The 23,246-nt window shown below is 40.1% G+C and overlaps 1 protein-coding gene across 1 annotated transcript; it reads left to right on the top strand.

Annotated features, from left to right (window-relative positions):
• Positions 1 to 1,438: 1,438 nt before the first annotated feature.
• On the top strand, positions 1,439 to 17,994 carry GTSF1 (gametocyte specific factor 1). The gene is made up of 9 exons (XM_044227233.1): positions 1,439 to 1,498; positions 3,538 to 3,582; positions 9,176 to 9,276; positions 11,722 to 11,848; positions 12,286 to 12,369; positions 12,824 to 12,887; positions 14,286 to 14,380; positions 15,508 to 15,540; positions 17,889 to 17,994. The coding sequence occupies exons 2-8, from the start codon at positions 3,567 to 3,569 to the stop codon at positions 15,522 to 15,524; spliced, it is 504 nt and encodes a 167-aa protein (XP_044083168.1). The 5' UTR covers positions 1,439 to 1,498; positions 3,538 to 3,566; the 3' UTR covers positions 15,525 to 15,540; positions 17,889 to 17,994.
• Positions 17,995 to 23,246: the final 5,252 nt, after the last annotated feature.

Consider the following 23,246-nt stretch of genomic DNA (forward strand, 5'->3'; position numbering starts at 1 on the left):
AAGGCTGGCTCCCTGCTCAGCAGATAGTCTGCTGCTGCTTCTTCCTCTGCCCCTTCCCCCACTACCACCCCTCCATGCCCTCCCATGTGCATGCCCTCAAATAAATAAATAAAATCTTTTTTAATATAATTTTTTAAAGAGTTTATTTATTTGACAGAGAAAAAGACAGCAAGAAAAAGCCGGTGGAGAGGGGAGGGAGAAGCAGCCTGCCTGCTGAGCAGGGAGCCTGAGGTGGCACTTGATCCCAGGACTCTGGGATCATGACCTGAGCCAAAGGCAGATGCTTAACCACGGAGCCACCGAGGTGCCCCTAAATAAATAAAATCTTAAAAAAAAGAAAAAGAAAAGGTAACAATCTATGTTTACTAAGTAGTCTCATAAGTTATATTCAGTTCTTGCTATCAGGACAAGTTCTCCGAAGTCACATTTAGGCTCTAGAAACCACATAATGTTCCAAAAGTCTCAATAATTGAGCACTCAGACTGATCTCCCATACTGCCTCCTGCACCTTGGATAGTACAAAAATTTATCATATTTTATTTTGTTTTCATATTTTGTTAATTTTATTTTCTTGGTTTTGAAAAACAGTATCACCAGATCTATCCGTAGTTCAACATCTTCCTTTTTTTTTTTCTGTCTAGCTTTCAAAGGACACAGTCCCTTTTTTCTATAAATCCCTCCCAGCTCATCGTGGGGCCCCACTGATTTCTTCCTAACGTAAGTTTCCAGTCGTGACCACATTTTTGGCATGTTATACTGCCATTTCGCCTTTCATCCTCTTTAGGCCTGGTTTCCTAAGCACCTCAGGGACAAAACTGTTTATACGCGTGTGTGTCACCGTTTCCACAAGACTCGCAATCTATATTTGGGTTTCCATTATCAAGTTATAACTTTTTGGCCCTCTTCACCTCTCCCAACTCTTCACTGAGCATTGAGCTCTCTCCTCAACTCGGACTCCCTTTAATCTAACTAAGGCATCCTTCCTCCAAGCATTCTTACTACTACTGACGATTGGATTTTAAGATTCTACAGTGTTTGCTAAACGAAAACTAGCTTTCCCTCCTTGGTTATTTTGGCTAGACAACTTCCACAAACAAGGCTTCCTCCCAACCAGCAGCCGACACCAGCCAGTCCCCTTCCCCTGCGCGGTGCCCGTATCTAAGCCCTCATTCTCTTTCCTAAGATGGCCGACACAAAGCCCAAGGCAGGCTTTGGGTGAGTTCCACCCACGCAAGGCCACTATCATTCCGGAGACCCCACAAGCAGGGGCTGAAATAGGAGAATGGCCCGAGGAAGTGGAGCGGGAAGAGTGAGAACTGGCCAAGGCGCCGCAGCCCGGGAAGCCCTGGGAGGGAGGGTCTCCTTGGCTCCCGCGGAGCCTAGACCAGCGTCATAGGAAGTGGGGGCCCCACCCCCTAACGTCAGGGGCGGAAGTGAGCGTTGCTGGGGCGCGGATGCGGGGAGAAAGCGGCTGTGGAGAGAACGTGTCTCGACCGAGGTAAGAAAGACGTCCCCGCCTGGCTTGGGGCCTCCACAAACACTCACCTTTAGGGTTCTGGGATACCTTCACCACCTGATGTCTTCCCTTTCCGCCAGCCTGTAGCCTTGGGCCTTGTGGGTTCTCAGCTCTGCTACGGGTGGTCCAGCCACCGCCTGCCCCCTCGAGGGCCTCCCTGCCTCCTCTGTGTACATTGTTTTAAGTTAACCACCTTCCCCACCTCCTGTTTAGTCCCATTGCTTAAATCTCCTGATTGTTTTGTTTGAAGTAAGAAAAAGGATTGTTTTACCAAGACCCCAGCTCTGTTAAGAGTTTAACCAGTTGCTTCAGACTACATCCAGCCCCCAAACTTGACTGCATCGCGTAATTTATCCGTTTCACCGCGGTCTAGTACTAGGGAAAAGGTAAAGAATCGCCTGTTAACAGTTTGGTACGGAAGATACTTAAGTGGACACGGCTAAATGATGATAAAGCTGTGGATTTCAGTACCCTGAATCTACTGTAATTAGTCGTTTTGCCCCCAGAGTTCAGGCTGGCTTTCCGTAAGTTGCTGAATCTCGTGCTGATTGTTCCTCTATAAATACCTTAAAATCAGGGAACATAATACTTGGTTCTTCCTTCCAAACATCTTATAGTTAATGAATAAGTATAAAGTATAAGTAAAAGTTGTCAAAAGGAAAGTTAGAATTTCTTAATCCAGACATGAAAAAAAAATTTTTTTACAGCAGTTTCGTTAGTAAATGTTATTAAACAAATAGGCTGTGTGGCAAATTACCAAACTAGAGTTCCAGCTGATCACTTGTATTTCCTACCGCAGATTCCAGGGCTGCTTATGTCATAGAATGGGGGGAAGGGGTGTGGAACTGTAAGATGGGCCAAAGGAGAGCTTGCCCTAGAGACAACAACTGTAAGCCTAGCTAATTTTCAGAAGTTTCCTATGAGAATGGTCTTACATAAATGCAGTTTTTTCCCATAATGATTTAGTTTATTTAATCACAGTGCTAAATTGGGGGAGATCTTCGGTAGAAGAGGATTCAAACTACAGGATCATTTCTTGTCTTTTATCTTCCACATTTCTGTTACAGACTTGTTCTTTTATTACTGTATTATCCATAAAATGGATAGTCGTTAAGTCCTAACAATCAGAAGTTTTCCCTCAGTGCTTAGAGGGAGTGACTACTAACTGGAGAGATTTAACCTAAAGTCTGTCCATTTTTGTATATGGGATTGGTGGAGGAGAGGGGAGGTGAAGCATCACTGGAGTAAGTGTGACACTTCCTGATCATAAAGTCTGTCCATTTTTGTATATGGGATTGGTGGAGGAGAGGGGAGGTGAAGCATCACTGGAGTAAGTGTGACACTTCCTGATCATATTTAAAGAAGTCATAGAACTAGTAAGCTAGGAGTACCTGGGTGGTTCAATAAGGTGACTACCTTCAGCTCAGGTTATGATCTAAGAGTCCTGGCATGGGGCCCCCACAGCAAGCTCCCTGCTCAGCGGGGAGTCTCCTTCTCCCACTCCCTACTCCCCACTGCTCACGCTCTCACTCTCTTTCTCTCTCAAATGAATAAATAAAATCTTTTTTCAAAAAATAGTAAGCTAGCAATGTCTCTGGGCTTATTGGATGGACTAAGTGCATACTGGTGGACCTAGACTTCCAGCATTCCCAGGTGCCAGGAGAGAGCAAGACTGGCAGCCTGCCCATCCTGTGTTTTTAAGAACTTCAGAGGAGAGCTTTAAAACAGTACCTTATTCCTATGTTTATCCTGAAGTTTAAATAGTAGTACTCTTGTGGTCTTGACTTGGCCCCTTTAATGTTAAATACCAACCCTAATGGATGGTAAACAGTGACAGGTTGTTGTAATGGCACTTAAAGTACACTATCTTATCACCTGAATACACTTTTTTTTTTTTTTTTTTTTAATTTGAGAGAGAGAGACAGAGAATGAGCGAGGAGAAGGTCAGAGAGCGAAGCAGAATACACTTTAAATTAGTAGTCCTATTTACTGACCCACTGCTTTTTTTTTTCCCCACTCAGTGCTTGGATTCAGCTTCTTCATTTCCAACATGGAAGAAACTTACAGTATGTACTTCTTACTGTTTTTAGAAAATAAGTTAAATTCCTTACATATAGTTTTATGTCTGACAAGACTCTTAGGGTGTGTTTGGAAAGATTCACATTTCTCGGTGAACTGCTGAGGTTGTCTGTGTGGTGGTAGAGAAGTTCCCAAATTTGAAATAAGACACTTGAAATCTATCAGTCTTTGAAAAGGCTACAGCTGGGTCATCTGTGTTAAACTGTATTTTTATTAAATGAAACATAATTTCTTAGAACTTTAGTTTCTCCTATTGAAGACAAGGGTATAGTAACTATAACCTCTGTTTTCTATTATGAGGGACAATATGATATTCATAATAATGCTGATATACATTGAGTTCTTGGGGTTAAAGAAATCCTATGAAGAGTTCTTATTTCTCAAGTGATCCAGGAATCTTAGATGGCCCAAGAAGTCAGAAGGAAGCTAGCATCTAGAATCATATAAATGTAGAAACAAAAGAGACTGAAAAAATCATTTCATTTAATGTTTGGATTTTACATCTGAGAAAACAGAACCTGGGTTAACTGATTTGTCCAAGTGACATAGTTAGGGAGAGAGTCACACGTTATTCATAAGCAGTGCCACACTGGATACCGTAAGGCACTATGGGTTCTAGATCCTGACCAAGTTTAAGGAACAACGGCATCAGTGCGTGGATGAAACTTGACAACAGGGCCTACTTTGTTTCTTACTTTGCTGTATTGTTCAGAGTCTCTTTGGAGTTAATAAGTTCCAACTAAAGAGTATTTTTTAGTTCCATTCTACCTTCAAAGAATCTTAATCACCGATATTTATATGGAAATAGTCTTCATTAAATATCTACATCAGAGATTCTCAAATTTGAGCATGCAGCAAGATCACCTGGGGAGTTTGTTAAAACTAGCTTGCTGGACTTAACCCAGAATTTGTTTGGTTGGTTCGTTGGTTGGTTTGGGGTTTTTTGTGTGTTTTGTTGTTGTTGTTGCTTACGCCCAGAATTTCTGATTTAGAAGGTCTGGGGCTCAGGAATTTGCAATTCTAACATGTTCTCAGTTGAGGCTACTGATCTGAGGACCACACTTTGAGAATCATTGATCTAGAAGACTGATTCTCCTTGGTCTGCCTTAGGGCTCCCTCCCCTACCTCCTTAGTTTTTCTTAAGATATATTAATGTAGGCCACCTGGATGGCTTAGTCGGTTAGGTGTCTGCCTTCAGCTTGGGTCATGATCCTGGAATCCTGGGATTGAGCCCTGTATGGGGCTCTCTGCTTGGTGGGGAGCCTGCTTCTCCCTCTGCCCCTTTTTGTCGGGGACCGCCTCTGGCCGGGAAAGTCCCCACCATTACAAGATGGCGCTTGGCTCACTGCCAGCAAAATATGCTGCAAGTAAACAACGAACTTTCTGGTGAAGCCCGCCTAAAGGAGGACATAGTCATTGGCTGTTTCAAATTTAATCAGCATAGTAACAGGACTCTCATTGGCTCTCCCCATTGTTTGGCCCCTTATTGGTCACCCTGCTCACTGATTGGTCATGTAAACGTATATAAGTGTGTAGACTTGCGGAAATAGAGAGAGAGAAGATACACCAGAACCGGGGCTTCTTGTCGTCCTTGCGGGTCGAGGGTGACACCTTTCCTTGCTTGTGTGCTCTCTCACTCTCTCTCTCAAATACATAGGAAAAATGTTTTGTTTTGTTTTGTTTTGTTTTTTAAGGTTTTATTTATTCATTTAACAGAGAGGGCTAGTACAAGCAGGGAGAGCAGTAGGCAGAATGGGAGGGAGAAGCAAGCTCTCTGCTGAGCCAGGAGCCGGATGTGGAACTCGATCCCAGGACTCTGGGATCACGACCTGAGCCGAAGGCAGCCGCTTAACAAACTGAGCCACCCAGGTGTCCCAATAGGCAAAATATTTTAAAAAGACACTTTAATGGGGGTACCTGGGTGGCTCAGTGGGTTAAAGCCTCTGCCTTCGGCTCAGGTCATGATCCCACGGTCCTCGGATCGAGCCCCGCATCGGGCACTCTGCTCAGCAGGGAGCCTGCTTCCCCCTCTCTGCCTGCTCTCTGCCTACTTGTGACCTCTCTCTCGCTCTCTCTCTCTCTCTGTCAAATAAATAAAAAATATCTTTAAAAAATTTTTAAAAAGATACTTTAATGTAAACCTGGAATTCCATGTGACATAGGTAGATTTATATTTATTCCTAGAAGTTTACTACTCCATTAAATTAGAAAGCAACAACTCCTCTTTATGTCTCTCATTCTTTACTTTTTTCAGCCATAATTTTTTTTCTTAGAAAAATATCACCTAGAAGTTGTTAGAAATGCACAATCTCTGGGCCCGGTCCCAGACCTTTTGAATCAGAATCTGCATTTTAACACAGTCCCCAAGTAATTTAATACTACCTTAGGATATACTTGACCTTCTTCCCAAATTGACCTTAAACTATAATATTTTTTTTAAGATTTTATTTATTTATTTGAGAGAGAGAGAGAGAACATGAGATGGGAGAAGGTCAGAGGGAGAAGCAGACTCCCTGCAGAGCTGGGAGCCTCGTGGGGGACTCGATCTGAGCACTTCCGGGATCATGACCTGAGCTGAAGGCAGTTGCCTAACCAACTGAGCCACCCAGGCGTCCTTCAACTATAATCTTAATCTGATCTAAAGCTCTCCAGCTTCTGTTTGGGACTGTACCTCTTACCTGATGAAACTTTTGTCAGGTCTCCTTTCCTATTTCTATGAAGTTTCCTCCATTTCTCCCCCTGGGTTTCAGGCCCTATCAAGGTGTGAGAAACGTCTGAGTCTGTGGTTTTGGAGAGAGCTTGTCCATAGGGCCTACTCTATTTCCGCAATTAAGTTGTATTCCCAAAAAGCCAGATAGAATTTGTGATGAGCAGTTTGATAGTATTTATTACAAATACAAAGTATTTGTTACTTTAAATGCACATAGACCTCAATGCAGTGCTTTTGGGTATCTGCCCAAGAGAAATACTCCTAGAACACAAGCATTTACCGGATTGTTAGTCACAGCATTTTATATAAGAGTAAAAAACTGGAAATGACCTCTAAATGTCCATCAGTAAGAGAAATTATTAAGAATCCATGGCACATGGGCACCTGGGTGGCTCAGTTGGTTAAGCAATTGCCTTCAGCTCTGGTCATGATCCTGGAGTCCCAGGATCAAGTCCTGCATCGGGCTCCCTGCTCAGTGGGGAGTCTGCTTTTCCCTCTGACCCTCTCCCCTCTGATACTCTCTCTCTCTCTCTCTCTTATTCTCAAATAAAATCTAAAAAAAAAGAAAAAGAATCCATGGCACATCCATATGCAGCACTGAAGTATTCCTGTTTGGTTTGGTTTGGGGGTTTTGGTTTGTTTGTTTTTTTAATATTCTTTTTATATCCTGACATAGAAGGAGCTCCAAGATATATGAAGTTTTTTTAAAAAAAAAAAAAAAAGGCAGGCACCTGGCTGGCTCAGTTGAAGGCAGATACAACTCTTGATCTCAGGGTCATGAGATCAAGCCCTACACTGGAGGTGGAGATTACTAAAAAATATAAATAAAAACTTAAAGAAAACAAATAGCAAAATAGGTACAGGAAATCCTGTCACATGCTACAATATGGTTGAACCTTGAGAACATTATGCTAAATGAAATAAGTCAGTCAAAAAAATACCTACACTGTGATTTTACTTACATAAAGTATCTGAAATAGACTCATAGAAACAAGAAGTGGAATTAGTGGTTGCCAGGGATTGGGGAGAGGAGAGAATGGGGAATTATTGCTTAATGGATATTGAGTTTCAGGTTTGCAAGATGAAAAAGTCTGGAAACTGGTTGCGTAACAATGTGACTATACTTAACACTGTCAAACTATGCACTTAAAATTAATTAAGACATTAAGTTATATGTTATGTATATTTTTGCCACCATTAAAAACTTTTAATTAAAAATAAAATAAAATTTTTTTAATCTAGAAAAACAGTTTAGAGCTAACTTAAGTTACCAGAGGCCAAGAAATAAAACATTATGGTAGGAAGTCATCATTACCAACTGTGATATATGTCACTGTATGGGCAGCATAATGTGTATGAATCATAAGGTATGTCTAGTCTGTCAGCTGCTGACATGGCCTAACATTTGCTCGTGATGGAAAGGATTAAATGAAGGGAAAGTAATAAGAATTGTATCTGTAAACTGTCCCTGGGTGTCCTGAAGCTTCAGAAATGTGAAAAAAATTGCTGGTCAGGATGAGCCTGGTTGGCATAATAAACTTGCTTGTCCTCTAAGACTTTTCCTTCCTATTCATTCTGTCCTTCAGATCACCTTTCTGGCTCATTTGCATCACGATCATGGTTAGCAATTTATTCCATGTTTACCACTCCTCCAGTGAAACTGTCTGTTTCAATTCCCCACTGGCTTCTGATTCTCATAGCAGTCTCCTGGTTTATAAGCTCCTTATCAAATGTGAATTGTTTATCTTATTTCATTTTTATCTTTGCCTTCAATGATGGTAACAGCATTTTATTAGGTCACCTTTTGTCCCCATAATATATTGAGAATGTGTTTAACCATTTAATTTCCCTTTCTTAATCAAGCTTGCTAAAATTTGTAAAGCCTACGTGTAGCTTTACACATTTAGAGAAACTTGTTTAGTAACTATAGAGATGATTTCTGAAAGTATAGTCTTCTAAGGGAAGTTTTAAGTAGAATAATCTAGGTTAGAGGCTTTCCTTCACAGAGCATCCCCATATGTCTGCAGTTATCTTAAACTTAGCACATTCTGTTTTTACAGATTATTTTTTCATCTAACTTGATAATCACTAGATTAAAGAATTCTCTGATTTTTTTCCTCCTCTGTGTGCCAAACTATGAAAAATAAAACCACCCTATCTGATCAAGGTATTGGTTTCTTTTGAGAGGTATCGAGCATAATCAAGATCAAGAACTACTTACAGTAATAAGTCCAAGCAGACAGATGAAAAAGAAATCATCTATCAAGCTTCCGTAGAGCTTATAACTGATCTTTTTTCATGTCATAACATACTAGTAAATAGGCAAGAATGCTGGCAAAGAGGATTAATTGCCCTTAACTTGCCCTAGAAATGACTGGTGGGGACAGGAGGCATGTGTGCAGAGGTAGCCTGCATCAATATATGGGCACACCATCCATTCTAACCTTAGCATACTGGTTGAGAGGCTTTGGTTAGGCTAGCTAGAGATAAGAATGACCCTGAATTAGCACTTCTAGGAAGAAAAAGAGGATATCATTTCATGTAACTTTACTGTTCTTTTCATTTTTGGTTACCTTTAGTGTAAAACGAATTTATATACAACTAAATATGAGCCAAGATCCTATCCCATGATAGCTTGTTTTGCTGTACTTAGGAAGATTTGTTGGTAATACAGTTTTATCTTGGAGTTATGTTTTCATGTTTAAATGTTTAGTCACCCTTTTTTTTTTTTTAAATTCCAAGTTGTTGTGAAGACTGTCTTGTTCTATTCTTGTAGACTCTGTTGAAAAATCCAGTGTGCCTGGAATACAGTGGTTTTACAAAGGCTTAAAGCTTAAGCTGTATGTTTATCCTTCCTTTCTCTCTTTCAGTCGATTCCCTGGACCCTGAAAAGCTATTACAATGCCCCTATGATAAAAACCACCAGATCAGGGCCTGCAGGTTTCCTTATCATCTCATCAAGTGCAGAAAGGTAAGACATTATTTTCATAATTTGCCTTGAGTTCTTTTAAAAAGCCAAATTTTGACAGTATCATATAATTTTAGCAAAAATGTTTTAATTTAATGCCGGACTTGGTTTGGGCATTAACACTTCTGTGTTAAATGCCAAATTTATAGAAATGAGTCCATTTCTTTGGGTACATACGTGTTTTCTTGTTTCTGTTTTTTTCTACCTAACTAGTGACAGAACGTCCTCTATATACTCTTCTCACACTTTATAAAACAGAGGAAACAGTAATGTTGGCTAGCATGAGAAATCCCTTTTGCCTTGTGAATTCGATGTGTTCGTTGTCCTGATAAGGGTTGAGTGCCATAATACATTTATCTTTATTTTTGTTTGGAATTTTTAGAGAAGTTGAGCAGCTAGAGGTTAGATTATTCCTAAAAATAATGGTTTCTCCAAGTTTCAGTCTTTATTTTTTTTTTAAGATTTTATTTGTTTATTTGACAGAGATCACAAGTAGACAGAGAGGCAGGCAGAGAGAGAGAGAGAGAGGGAAGCAGGCTCCCCGCCGAGCAGAGAGCCCGATGCGGGACTCGATCCCAGGACCCTGAGATCATGACCTGAGCCGAAGGCAGCGGCTTAACCCACTGAGCCACCCAGGCGCCCCAAGTTTCAGTCTTTAGTTGAAGCATCTTTTGGTGGGGGTGGGAGACAACTAAGCAGAGTTGTGGTTTTTTTTTTTTTTTCTGGTCACCCTTTTGTAGTCTTAGATGACATAAACTACTTTAAAGCTGGCAGACTAACTGAGGCACTTTGTAAGGATTGTTAGAATACAGATGTCAGATAGAAAGGCCAAAGGTCTGCAGGATTTATGCTTGGACAGCATTTTTGGTATTTAATCCAAACTGCATATAATTCATGTATGCATTAACATCCTTTAAAGTGTGTTCTTTTGCAGTCCTAATGACAGGATTATGATGCCATTGTTGATCATTTCTCCAGCTCTTTTAAATCTCTAGAGCAAAGATCCCTTAAATTTGCACCTGGATAATGTGGGCCCCCAGATCCCACCACAACTTCTTCCCCTAGGATTGCAAACATGTCCCCAAGGACAAAGGTTGGGAAAGAAAACCAAGCAATAAAAAGACATTTTCTTTAACTCACTTTTTTCCTTTGTTGAGGGAGCAAGAAAGCATGCGCACTTCGGGGGGAGAGGGGGAGGAGCAGAGGGAGAAGGAGAGAGAAAGAGAATCTTAGGTAGTCACCATGCCCAGCTCAGAGCCCAACCCAGGGCTTCATCTCAGGACTATGAGATCATGACCTTAGCTGAAATCAGGAGTCAGATGCTTAACCAGTTGAGCCACCCAGGCACCCCTTTCACTCCCCTCTTCTAAACCTCTTAATCTTTGACCGCAAAACTCTCTGCAATGGAAAGCTCAGTATCCCTTATGAAAATCATGAAGGTAACTGCCCTCATAATTTTCTTCATCCTCTGTTTTTTCTTAGCGTCCTCCCACTTCACATTATTTTTACTCTTTTGAGTATAATTTATGATAAATGTTTTGTTCCTTCTAATAAATCAACTTCTTAATACCTGATATGCTTCCTGTAGGATTTGGGTGATATTAAGCACTTTGGGTTTTTTTGTTTTGTCTTAAAGTAAAGAACTTGATCAGCAAGTAGCCTTTCCCATTTGGGCTTTTCCTTAATGAAATAGTTGAAATAAATGTCAAATTTTCCACAGCACCATTTCAGGCACCATTCCTTTAAATAAGTATCCCTGTGTTAATCTGAAAACTCCTCAGCCAGCTTCTTCTAGGGCTCCCTCCCCACAGCTGTTTGCCAGCACTGTTGCGTGGCGGTAGCAGGGCTGGACTGCAGTACGGACTAAGAGTAGGTTTCCTTGTTACTGTTTCCTGAATATCACCCTTCAGAGACATCCAAAGAGTTCCACCATTACAGGCTGCTCTGCCAGTCTTGGGACCCTGAGAAATGTCGTTCAAATACCCAATCCTGGGGTGCCTGGCTGGCTCAGTCATTAAGTGCCTGCTGCCTTCAGCTCAGGTCAAGATCCCTTCTCCCTCTCCTACTCCTCCTGCTTGTGTTCCCTCTCTCACTGTCCCTCTCTCTGTCAAATAAGTAAATAAAATCTTAAAATAAATAACCAATTTTAAATTCACTATTTACTTCCTTATAAAAGTCACTGTAAACTCAGTATCTGTGTTGTCAGTCTCTATGAACATAATAAGAAAGAAGCTTACATTTTGATGAGTTTGAGGTCATCTGTACAGTCTGTGTAAGTGAGAAATAATTCATTCCCTCTTAATTTTCTACCATGAGTTTACCTACCACAGTTAAGCGGCAAGTTTATTGCGAGATTTTAGGGGAGTCATTTATAGAGTAAGGCTAGGCCACTCCCTTTGAATCTGAAGAGAATCAAAGAATTGACAGACCCCTTAATTTTTTCCACAGAATCATCCTGATGTCGCAAACAAATTGGCTACTTGTCCCTTCAATGCTCGTCACCAGGTTCCTCGGGCCGAAATCAGTCATCATATCTCAAGCTGTGATGATAAAAGTTGTATTGAGCAGGATGTTGGTAAGACTAGCTGAAAGGTTTCCATCCTACATGTTAGCCCCTTCCGATTTGTATTACACTGCGTTGTCAGCTTGATTTTTGGCTTTCATCATTTCAGAAGAATAGTACCTTTCTGCCCTTGAGTATTTTATCTCATCCGTAAAAGGTTGTCAGGCTGTGTTTATCAGACTGCTTTCTCTTCTGAACAACCTGATCCATCTTACCAATTTATCTAAAAATAAAAATCCTTTTTTGCCGTAAATATGGTAAACATCCTTGTTTCTGCTTTTTCTTCTGTCAGCAAGGGGATAAGACCTCTGTTTAGCTTTCATAGCATCCATTTTTCAGAAACAAAGACCTATTAGGCTACCCTGAAAGCTTTTAAACCACTTAACCCCTTTAAAAATAATAACCTTACGATGTCCCCTTCTTACATCAGAATCTTTATTATCTTGCAGTCAACCAAACCAGGAACCTTGGACAAGAGACTCTGGCTGAGAGCACATGGCAGTGCCCTCCTTGCGATGAAGATTGGGATAAAGGTGGATTGTACCTACATCTTATTTTTCACAATGTCTAAATCTCAAGTCATTTAGTTTAGGCAGAAGGAAGATTTTCCTTTTTTATGAGCATCCCATGTTCAGAACGCCTTATTATTTTTATTGGGCCCCCAAATGAGCACATTTGTATCACTGTGCAGGCATGTGGAACAGCCTATCCCTCTCGATTGGAAAAAGCACTTCTTTACAACTGCCTTTTTCCATAAATTGTGTTGTACCATCTGTGTTTGGTTGTTACTGGGCACGTTTATTATTTATGTTGCTTGCATTTATATCCTTCAATTCCTGCTACTGTGTCACTTCGGCAGGGTACTTGATCAATTTTTACTTGCTTCTCTAAGCTTAGGTGTATTATTTCCCAACTTACAGATTCAACTAGCATAAACTGGTGATTTACCTAGGGATGCCACAAACTATGTCTTGCTTTCTTTGGCAGATCTGTGGGAACAGACCAGCACCCCATTTGTCTGGGGCACAGCCAACTACTGTGGCAACAACAGGTAAATGAAATAGGCTCATTCCCAGCACTGCCTCCCAAAATCTAAGTGCTCTGGTACCAAAAGAAGCCACCAAAGCATGGTTTGGTTTCTTTGTTAATGATGTTACTTGGTGGTAACTTAGATAGTTTTGATGGGTTATTTTTTTTTCTTTATTCCTCGATTCATAAAAAGGCCACATGGTTTGTGTTAATCCCCGTGGGAACACAGAAATACTAGTTTACAGTCTAGCAAGGGAGACAGTGGCACCAGACATTCTTATGTCTAAGTTGGGTTTTTTGCTGAGTTGGCACTATTTTAATGCTTTGGAAAATATTCTCCAACGACACCTCTCTGAGTAATTAGTGTCTAAGGAAAAATAAACTTAAAAGTTCTTAATTTGAAATTGGGCAAGCCAGAGTACCTATTGGGTAGGGAAGAAAATGCATCTCCTCTGATTTTGTATCTAAGTGTGGGGCTTGAACTCATAAGCCGGAGATCAAAACCTGATCTGAGATCAAGAGTCAGATACTTAACCACATAACCGACTGAGCCCCCCCGGGCACCCCTCTATCTAACTTAAATCTATGAGATTTCTCATTACTACTTCATCTTCAAACCTTAAAAGATAAAGTTTCAGGGATGCCTGGGTGGCTCAGTCAGTTAAGCTGCTGCCTTCGGCTCATGTCATGATCCCAGGGTCCTAGGATCAAGTGCCGAATCAGGCTCCTTGCTTGGAGGGAGCCTGCTTCTCTCTCCACCTCTGCCTGCTTGTGCGTGTGCTTGCACGCTCTCTCTCTCTCTGACAAAGAAATAAAATCTTTAAAAAAAAAAAAAGATCAAGTTTCAGGTATTCAGAGATGAGAATATTTATGGATCAGAAAACAAAGGAATGAGATGCGAGACTTCATTTTTTCCCCAAATAGAATACTTATCAATTTTTATTTCTTAGCTCCAAAGATGAGTTGGTAATTGTACATGTACCTTATTTTGTGTGTGCACTAAGATGGAAAAACTTAAAGATGAATTTTAATAGTACAGTATTAATTTTACCTCAATTCTGTGAGATTTGTTGCCTTTGGCTTGGTTGTCTTGGCATTTTATTTTGTCTCTTACATTTATTGAGTGAGCTGATGAGCCTGTCATACAGCTGAACAGTAGATGGCATTGCTGTTTATCTCAATTTCTGGAAAATGAAAATGGTGAGACCCATCTTAATGCTTGTACAAAACAGTGAGCTTTTCAGAGAAGTAGTAATCATTCTAATTGCAAGAATGTTTTGATGGAAATGTGTTTACATTTCAGAATGTAGGTTGCTGTTTTCCCCCAAATTACAAAAAACACATTTTGATTGTCTTGTGTGTGCCTGCCTGAGGAATATAGATATGCTGGCATAGGCAAATTTGTCTTTTTTTTTTGCAGCCCTGCAAGCAACATAGTTGTGGAACATAAGAGTAACCTGGCTTCAGGCATGCGTGTTCCTAAGTCTCTGCCATATGTTCTGCCATGGAAAAACAGTAAGTGAAATAAAGGCAACATGCTTTTACTCTTTTCATTGTGCTGAATACAGTTGGTTTTGATTCTTCAAAGACATATTCAGTGTGAACTCATTACCTCACATGACCCCGAGAGTGAGTACCTCCTCAGAATTTGCATTCTGAGCACCTCACTCACTTCACCCTAGTCCCTGCCCCAGTTAGTAGCAGGAAATTATGAATAAGAAAATACAAAAAAAAATTCCAAAAGAATATTTTCAAACCGGGACAGCCGCTGACATCAAATACCGTGGGTAAATTTGGAGACAGTGAAAAGTCTACTGATAATGGGTAGTAGGAATTCATCGCTGACACTCAAGGTATAATATCAGTAGAAACTGGGATTAGAAATTGTATTTCAGAGAGCTAAAAGGAAATGAGTAGAAAGAAAATGAAAGTAACAAGTTATAGAAACTAGCATAAGAAATTTCTAATGTCTTCCCTAGATATCAGAGGCTGTGCTGAAGAAATAGGTACTAAATTCATATCATATCACCCTGATAAATTCCCACATATGGAACACCCAAAATACTATCATTTTTATTTAATACAAACTTTCCTAATGTTGCCCTCAAATGCAAATTCCCTTGATTCAGTCTGTGCTACTGTTTGAGCTAATTTTTTAGGTGGCTAGAGGACTTCCTTTAAAATATTTTCCTTGGGGCACTTGGGTGGCTCAGTGGGTTAAGCCTCTGCCTTCAGCTCAGGTCACAATCCCAGGGTCCTGGGATCGAGCCCCACATCAGGCTCTCTGCTCAGCGGGGAGCCTGCTTTCTCCCCCCACTAACCTGCCCCTCTGCCTACTTGTGATCTGTGTCTGCCAAATAAATAAATAAAATCTTTTTAAAAAAATAAAATATTTTCCTTTGGGTACTTGAATTTCCCTAAAAATGAGATCACCAAATCATATGCCTAAAGGCTTGATAGGTAATAAAGTATTCTTTTCCATGCTCTTGAACAGAATCCAATCACTAATTTTAAATTCTTTCACTTTTATATTGTAATTCAGTGTACCCCAAGAATAAGTCATTTGTGTTTAGTAAGAATAGGGGAAGGAGTGAATTTCAATTGTCATGGTGTATTTATTTTGAAATATTTCTACTCCATAGATGGAAATGCACAGTAACTGAATATCTCATCAAGTAAGTGTTTCAGTTTTATTTCACTATCTCTTCAGATAGTAGCAAGATTTAACTGGACATAAAGCAATTTGGGTCCAATTTTCTTTCAGATTATGGTATCAAATTAAAGCTTTGTGTGTGCCTGTGTTTTTTAAGTATATAGCTTCTGTTATGGCTCTAATGAATAGGCATTTACTGGTTAAATTAGAATTCTGTTAACATGCCAAGTTGTTTTCCCTAACGTTAGTACACACTGCCTTTTTCCTTTTTCTTTTTCTTTTTTTTTTTTTAATCAAAGTTGCATTCTGGATCTATCATGCCTTTTTAATGGACTGAGATTAATCAGACAGCTGTGCTTCACTGCTTTGCAATTCTTCCCCTGTGCAGTACAGTTTAACACTCAGCAAAAAATTCATACTCTTTTTAATGAGCAGTTAAAAGTTTGGGGTCTCTAAGAAGCTTGCACTGTTGATCTTATCTGAATATTTGATTTCGCACGATCTTACAAAATCTGTATGAAGAGACTAAAATCTTTCACTTTCTAAAGATGAAACCTTTCCTTGAGGTAACCCTATGTGACTATGGAAGAACCAAATTTGATTCTTCCAATGCTTTTTTAGCTGAGGTTGCTCAGCCGTATTGCTCCTGCCAAAAGGAATATTGTTAGGCTAGGAAAGAGACTATGTCCTCACTGTCTTGCAGATAGTAAGCCCCCTGTGAATATTTATTTAAGGAGTGAGTAATTGGCCTCTTGCCTTCCAGTTCATTCACTTCCTCTGGACAGTGAAGCAGATGGATCTCCTGTGAGTTAGGGTTCATTTTATACCTAAACTGATGTTTCTCCTGGTGGGAAGCAGAAAAGCGATTCTAAAACCAAATACCCCTTAACTATGGACGATGATATTTATGGGTTGCTTCTAGGTGCTAGCCATTTTTCTTGGTATATTTTGTAAAATTGTTAAATACATAAGAACCAGAAAATGGGATTTGGCCCCAGAATGGAAAGAGACAGGACAGCACTGGGGTGTGTCAGGAAAGCACACAGCACCTGGATAAATGGTGAACTTTGAATCCTTCTCCAACACACTGCCCAAGATGCTTGGTTCTCATATAGTACGGATTACTACCTAATACAAACGGTCTGGGGGCATCTTGCTGGCTCACTCAGGAAAGCATGCAACTCTTAATCCTGGGGTCGTGAGTTTGAGCCCGACATTGGGTGTAGAGATTACAAGAAATAAATATTCTAGGGGCACCTGGATGGCTCAGTCAGTTAAGCAGCCAGCTCTTGATTTGGGCCCAGGTCATGATCTCAGGTTTCTGGGATCAAGCCCCACATCGGGCTCTCTGCTCAGCGAGAAGGCAGCTTCCTTCTCCCTTTGCCCTGTCCCCACTCGCATATGTGCGCATGGTGTCTCTCTCTCTCTCAAATCTTTTAAAAAAAATAAAAGTGAAAGCCTAGGAGAAGCTTCTATCTCTAATACCTAAGACTAGACATCTTCTCTCCTTGGGAACTTTTCACTATTAAACCCCTTACATGCTAAAAATGTATTTTCCTGTATAATCTCTGAGGAATCAAAACCCCTTACATGCTAAAAATGTATTTTCCTGTATAATCTCTGAGGAATCAGTAGAGAAAAATGATCCTAGGTTAGGGAACAGTCCTTAAACAGCCACAGAATTTTTTATCCTCTTAATAAAAATAAAGTATCATTTTTTGAATGCCAGTTGTTATAGAATTCTCTAGCTTCTTTGGAAAGACACAAAAGAAATAGAATATAGGATTTATCCCCTTAAGGAACTTAAGTGTTGGTGGAGATTTTCTTGAATGCACATACATGAAGAGGGTTTGTTCACCTTGCACTTGATATGCTTTATCTCATTGTGTTTTTATCAACAAATCTACTTTTTACTAGATAAATGTCTTAAAGCAGGTGATATCATATTAATTTTTATTCCCCTAATGTGTGTTGTAACAGCTCAAAAAATGTTACTGAATTAATGAGTAGATAGAGCATATGAGAAGAGAAAAAGATCAATATACGTTAGCTGAAATTAATCCACAGTTGTCTGGAGAAGTCAATTGTATGGATAGTCCTGATTTTCTTCTCAGTGGTGAAAACTGGTGACACGGGATTGTACAGTGATCTTTTTGTAGAATGTTTTTGATTCAATTAACAAGTTTCTTAGTGGTACTGAAGAGCTAAGCGTCAGAAGGTACTTGCTGTTCTGCAATAAGCAATGTCAGATTCTTCAGCTGACTAATAGATGTTAATCGGGTTGTAGTTATATGGCCTATTATCAGATGTGGTTGGTGTTTTTATCACTGAAAGGAACTAAGAACTTTTTTTTCTCTCATTTCCTTGCAGATGCCAGACCCTAGAAGACTCTTGCTTCTTCCTGCCACCAATGGGTTCTTCATGGTTTTTCCTCCTAATCTAATTATAGAAAGATAAACTGTCTGTGACTTTCAAACTGACAAGTACCTTTTTTTTTTCTTCCCTGCTTTGAGTCTTCACTCATTTGATGCAAGAAAAGAACCCTCAAACTCAGAACTGTTTCAAATAAAGCATCAATATAGATAGCTTGATAGTTTGGTTAAGTACCTGCAGCCCCAAGATCAGAAATCACATCCCATTTCACATTAATGAAGCATAATTATTTAAAGTTATCTTAAGGATCCAGCTAAAGCAGGCAAGAAACTTGGGTTGGAAAAAGTAACTATGTATTTGTGTTACACATAGATTCTTTTAAAATTTATAGGAATGGTCCTTTTTTGATCAGTACATCTTATCCAGAGTCTTCAAGACGTTGATAGCATTTAGATAGGAAAACACCCCATTCTTGTTTAGAATCTTTAGAACACCTTGCTCCCTGCATATTTCCAACCTAGAGTAGGTTTCTTTTCTTTCGTCTCTCCCACATTCCAGCTAGAAATTGTGCTAGCTGTCAAACCAAGTGTAGATTATGTAGGAGTGAAGATTGGAATGGAGGAGAGGAACAGTGTATTTGTGGAGAAGAGATAGGCTTTCCACCTATGTGTAAAATTTGATTAAGCTTCAAACCTTTAATGTGTGATGGCCCTGCTGACTCTCCTGGAATGTGTGTATAAGAACTTAGATTTCTGAAACACGCAAGGCTCTGCTAGCCTCTGGTTTAGTTGACCCTTACAAGGAAACCTCATAATCTCTCCAGACCAAGTTTTTTTTTGTTGTTGTTTGTTTGGATTATCTGTGCATTTTTGTATTTTTGTTTTGGTTGGTTGGTTGGTTGTTTTTTTCAGGTTTGGTTTGGTTCTAAATCTGTCTTGCAGGGAGAGGGATTGGGTATCTGGTATAGATAAGGGCTTGGATGAAGGACACTGATAATTTCAAATGTAGCATTTTTGGGAGTAACAGATAAGGGAGAGTGGACTCCTGTGGAATGCCTTCTTTCATGATACTCACACAACACAGGGTTCTCTCCTAAAAGAAGCAGAACTGTTTATTTAGTTGCAGGCCCTAAAAATGGTTTCAGGATAGCCCAGGGACAATGGTATTTCTGCTTCTAGCTGTGTGATCTTAAGTGAATACCTAGACCATTTCCTCTGAAGAGGGTGATAATGTATTGAGGGAGGGAAAAAAAACACCCAATATGCCACTAATTCTAGTTATTTGTGTATCAGTCAATACCTCAAACCAACTTAAGGTTATTTAATAGTCTCACTACTGGAAAAAAACAAAACCATTTAGATTTCATTTGTTTGGGTGATGACAGAACAAAACTATTACACTACACTTATAAACCAGAACTCCTACCTAGTTTAGGGAAAACAAGCAGGGTTGTGAGTCTCATTGCAAAGAATTAGCTGCTTGAATACAACTCAACAAAGGAATCAAATAGAAATCACAAAATCACAAAAGGTCTGACCTTTTTGAGTGGGAGCAGCACTCACTGTAGACCAAGGCCTACCTGTGTTAATTTTGTTAGCTCACAAAATAAACAGTCCTGTGGTTTCTTCTGCAAACTAATGATTAAAGCAGCCAATTTGGTCCAGGAGCTGTCAGAAACGGCATAGGATGTTTATTGGGCCTAGAATTCACTAGTCTGGATTTAATTTGCTGGCGATTTTTGGATTCCCAAAAACTAGAAAAATTGGGGAGGAAAAACTAACTTACCTGTGAGATCCTCTTTTTCAGAGAATGCCCTCCCTTTGGAATGAGGCCAGGTAAGCAGCTAAATATTGTTTTAATTTCAGTTAAAGTCAAGTGTTAATGGCTAAAAGGTTAAATGCAGTGGTGTTTTTCAAAAGCTCAGCCCAGAGAGCCTTTGAGGCCTGCAATTCGATTTTATCCAGGGCCTCCATACTCTACCCCAAGGAGAGGATTTGCTTTTTTGGAAGGTTGCCTTTCTCTGTAGGGGTTCTGGAAGTGCCATTGTGGTTTGCAAATGTTCTCACCAGGAATAAACATGTATAGGTAAAGATGATGCTGACCTCTCTGGGTAGCTGTACTAGCTAAACCATGGAGAGTATCTGGATTTAATTTCAAATAATGCACTGCAGTACTCTTTCATTGTGGAGGCATACTGGTAGCTCCTTGTGTTAGTCTTGACCTCAGACAAAATGGACCCCAGGAATGCCGGTATTTTACATATGTGTGTGTGTGTGTGTGTGCATATATACATGTATGTACATACATATGTATATATAAAATACTGGCATTCCTGGGGTCCTGTAGTTTGTACTGTGCCCCCCTCGTATTAAGCTCCAAAGTTGGCAGAAACTGAGGAGATAACATTATGTTTATTGTTGCCATTTTTTAGAGAGGCAGGTTATAAAAATCAAGGTGATTTGTATCCTAAATTTTAAACGATTCAAGCAGGACTGGCCTTGGAAAGGAGACCTGTAAGAAAATATTTATTTTCTTGTGCCAATTCCATGGGTAGAAGAAAGAGAACTACCTAAATACCAGGAGAAAAATTCTATAGTGACCACTCATTGTTTTGATCACTGTCTTTCTGGTACCATCAAGGTTCGGAACATATTCACATCCTGCTTTACGGTCATGGCCTCTTGAGAGGCCCCTGAAGACACATGAACCTGTTTACCCATACCCACAGTCTCAGGTGACTTTCTTTTCCATCTGTACCATGATCAATGCAGACATGTGTACGAATAGGGCATTTGCCCTTTCCATAGCAATTCCTCTGCCTGGTGCAATTCACTTAACTCATAAACTTGGTAACTGGGGAGACAAATATAAAAGTTCAGAATGCTAATAGCTAGGAAAAATAGCATCCTAGGCTAGACAGTAACCCTGGATAACAACCATATGGTCAGGAGATTTGCATTTGTGTTTACCTTATTTAAAGACTTTTATATAAAAACTAAAATAGCATAAGAATCTTTGAAGAAACATAAAGAAGACACGTTTAGTTTTATTTTATACAGGCACACACACATTTTTATGGGGAAATAAATCCAGGTTGTATGAAAAATGGCAGACGAACCCAGCCATACCTCCTCATTTTTATTAAAATACTTGTCGTTGAAATAAATATGCTTTCTTAGTTCAACTGTTTCAGTTCCATTTCCTCAGTCTTGGATTTCAGGTTTCATAGGCCAGGGTCAGGGGCTTAGATTATTTAGCTCTTGTGTTGGTTTTCTCTAGAGTAGAACTTTCTAGCAGAGGTGCAAATTGAAAGTGATGGAAAGTCTTGATCTTGAGATTAGAAACTCCATTGAGATACCCTTTTGTTGAATTGGAGATTTCAGCAGAAGAGTCCGTTTTAGCTCTAGAAAACCCTTGAAAAATAAGCATTTATTAATATGATTCCACTAGGTATGTAATTTTTTTTATTTTTATTTTTTTAATTTATTTGACAGAGATCACAAGTAGGCAGAGAGGCAGGCAGAGAGAGAGGAAGGAAAGCAGGCTCCCTGCCGAGCAGAGAGCCTGATGCAGGGATCGATCCCAGGACCCTGGGATCATGACCCGAGCTGAAAACAGAGGCCTTAACCCACTGAGCCACCCAGGCGCCCCTAAATGAGTAATTTTGATGCCCACCCATCATATCTCATATACCCTTGGACCTGGAAGGGAGCTTAGAGAGTACCTAATCCAAAGCTTCCATCTTACATATGAAGGAAAGGGCCCTATACAAATGTGGGACATAACATATGAAAAAAAAAAAAAAGGAAAATGATAAATTCAGAATTCAAGCCAGTGTTTATCTTCAGGGGAGAAGCCAGCAGGGATGGGATCAGGAAAAAAACACAGTGTATTAATATTCTGTTCAATAAGTTGGGTGGTAGGTTTCCTGGTATTCATTTTTTTTCAAGATTTTATTTATTTATTTGACAGAGCGCACAAGCAGGCAGAGAGGGAAACAGGGTTCGATCCCAGGACCTGGGTATCATGACCCAAGCCAAAGGCCGTCACTTAACCTTCTGTGCCTCCCAGGTGCCCTTCCTGGTATTTATCTTATTACACTTCCTTCATATGTGTATATTAACCAGTATATAATTTTAAAACATCAGCAGCAATTTATAGTTACAGAGTGCTTACTGTAGGCAAGCCACTGTTAGTTGGCATTTTCTGTACTTTAACCCAGGGTAGAGGGGGGGAAAAAAAGGCCTCAAAAATGTTATCTTAGCCAAGGATCCATGGTTTGTTAGTACTAGCTGTGACCATATCCTGGGACTTCTAATTTCTAATTTACTGCTTTTGGCTTCTCGACCCATACTGCTTCCCTATATGGTAATTTTCCCTCAAGCTCTCATTCTCCCAGGTTATGAGCTTCCTCCTGAGCTCATTTCCATGTCTGTCAGCTTGGACTTCATGGTCAGGCACTTTAGTGGCCTAAATCAGCACACTGATTTTTCTTGACCCGGTTGTTCTTTTACCATCTCTCTTCACCAATTCCCAAGTCAGGTGAAACCCACCGTTTCTTGCATTCCATTTCTTCTCAGTTATTGAGCATAGTGGTAGAAAATCACAGAAGTATGTCAGCTGCCTCCACTGCAGATATATGACTTCTTAACTCATACTCATTCCTGTTTGGCTTTTTCAGATTGACCTGATGACCACTGCACCCTTTTTTTTTTTTTTAAGAATTTATTTATTAGAGAGAGAAGGAGAGAGAACACAAGCAGGGGGAGCAGCAGAGGGAGAGGGGGAAGCAGGCTCTCTGCTAAGCAGAGAGCCTGATGCAGGACTCTATCCCAGGACCCTGAGATCATGACCTGAGCCGAAAGCAGAGCCTCAACCCACTAAGCCACCCAGGCACCCCACTGCACCCTTTTTATTACTCTCAACTTTACAGTTCCCACTTCCCATACTGAGCAGACAGCTTTGCCTCTTATTCTCTAGAGAAAATACTGGTCGGTCCATCAAACTTAACTTCCTCTTTTTCCCATCCCTAGACTAAACTCTTAAAGCATCTACTTTCCCTTTATTTCAGGGGTATGCTTCCTCTCCAAGGCTACCCTCATCCTCATTACCTATACTGTTTCCTGGTGTATTTAAGTTATCTGTTGATGCATAACAAATTTCCCCAAAGCACAGTGAATGAAAACAATAATAAACTTCTGTTACCCTCACAGTTTCTGTGGCTAGGGAATTCGGGAGTAACTTAGATGCGTAATTCGGGCTTGGGTTTTTCGTGCGATTGCAGTCAAGATGTCAACCTGTCAGCGGGCGCTGCAGTTTTCTGCAGGCTTGCCTGAGGCTGGAGGATTTGCTCCT

This window comes from Neovison vison, chromosome 12 (genome assembly GCF_020171115.1).
Source record: "Neovison vison isolate M4711 chromosome 12, ASM_NN_V1, whole genome shotgun sequence".
In the NCBI taxonomy this organism is placed as follows: Eukaryota; Metazoa; Chordata; class Mammalia; order Carnivora; family Mustelidae; genus Neogale; species Neogale vison.

Bases quoted from the DNA above. Each gene is read 5' to 3' on its own strand.
- GTSF1 (XM_044227233.1), top strand. The intron at 9,277-11,721 runs GTAAGACATTAT...TTTTTTCCACAG, and splicing joins ATCTCATCAAGTGCAGAAAG to AATCATCCTGATGTCGCAAA. The intron at 12,370-12,823 runs GTGGATTGTACC...TTTCTTTGGCAG, and splicing joins CGATGAAGATTGGGATAAAG to ATCTGTGGGAACAGACCAGC.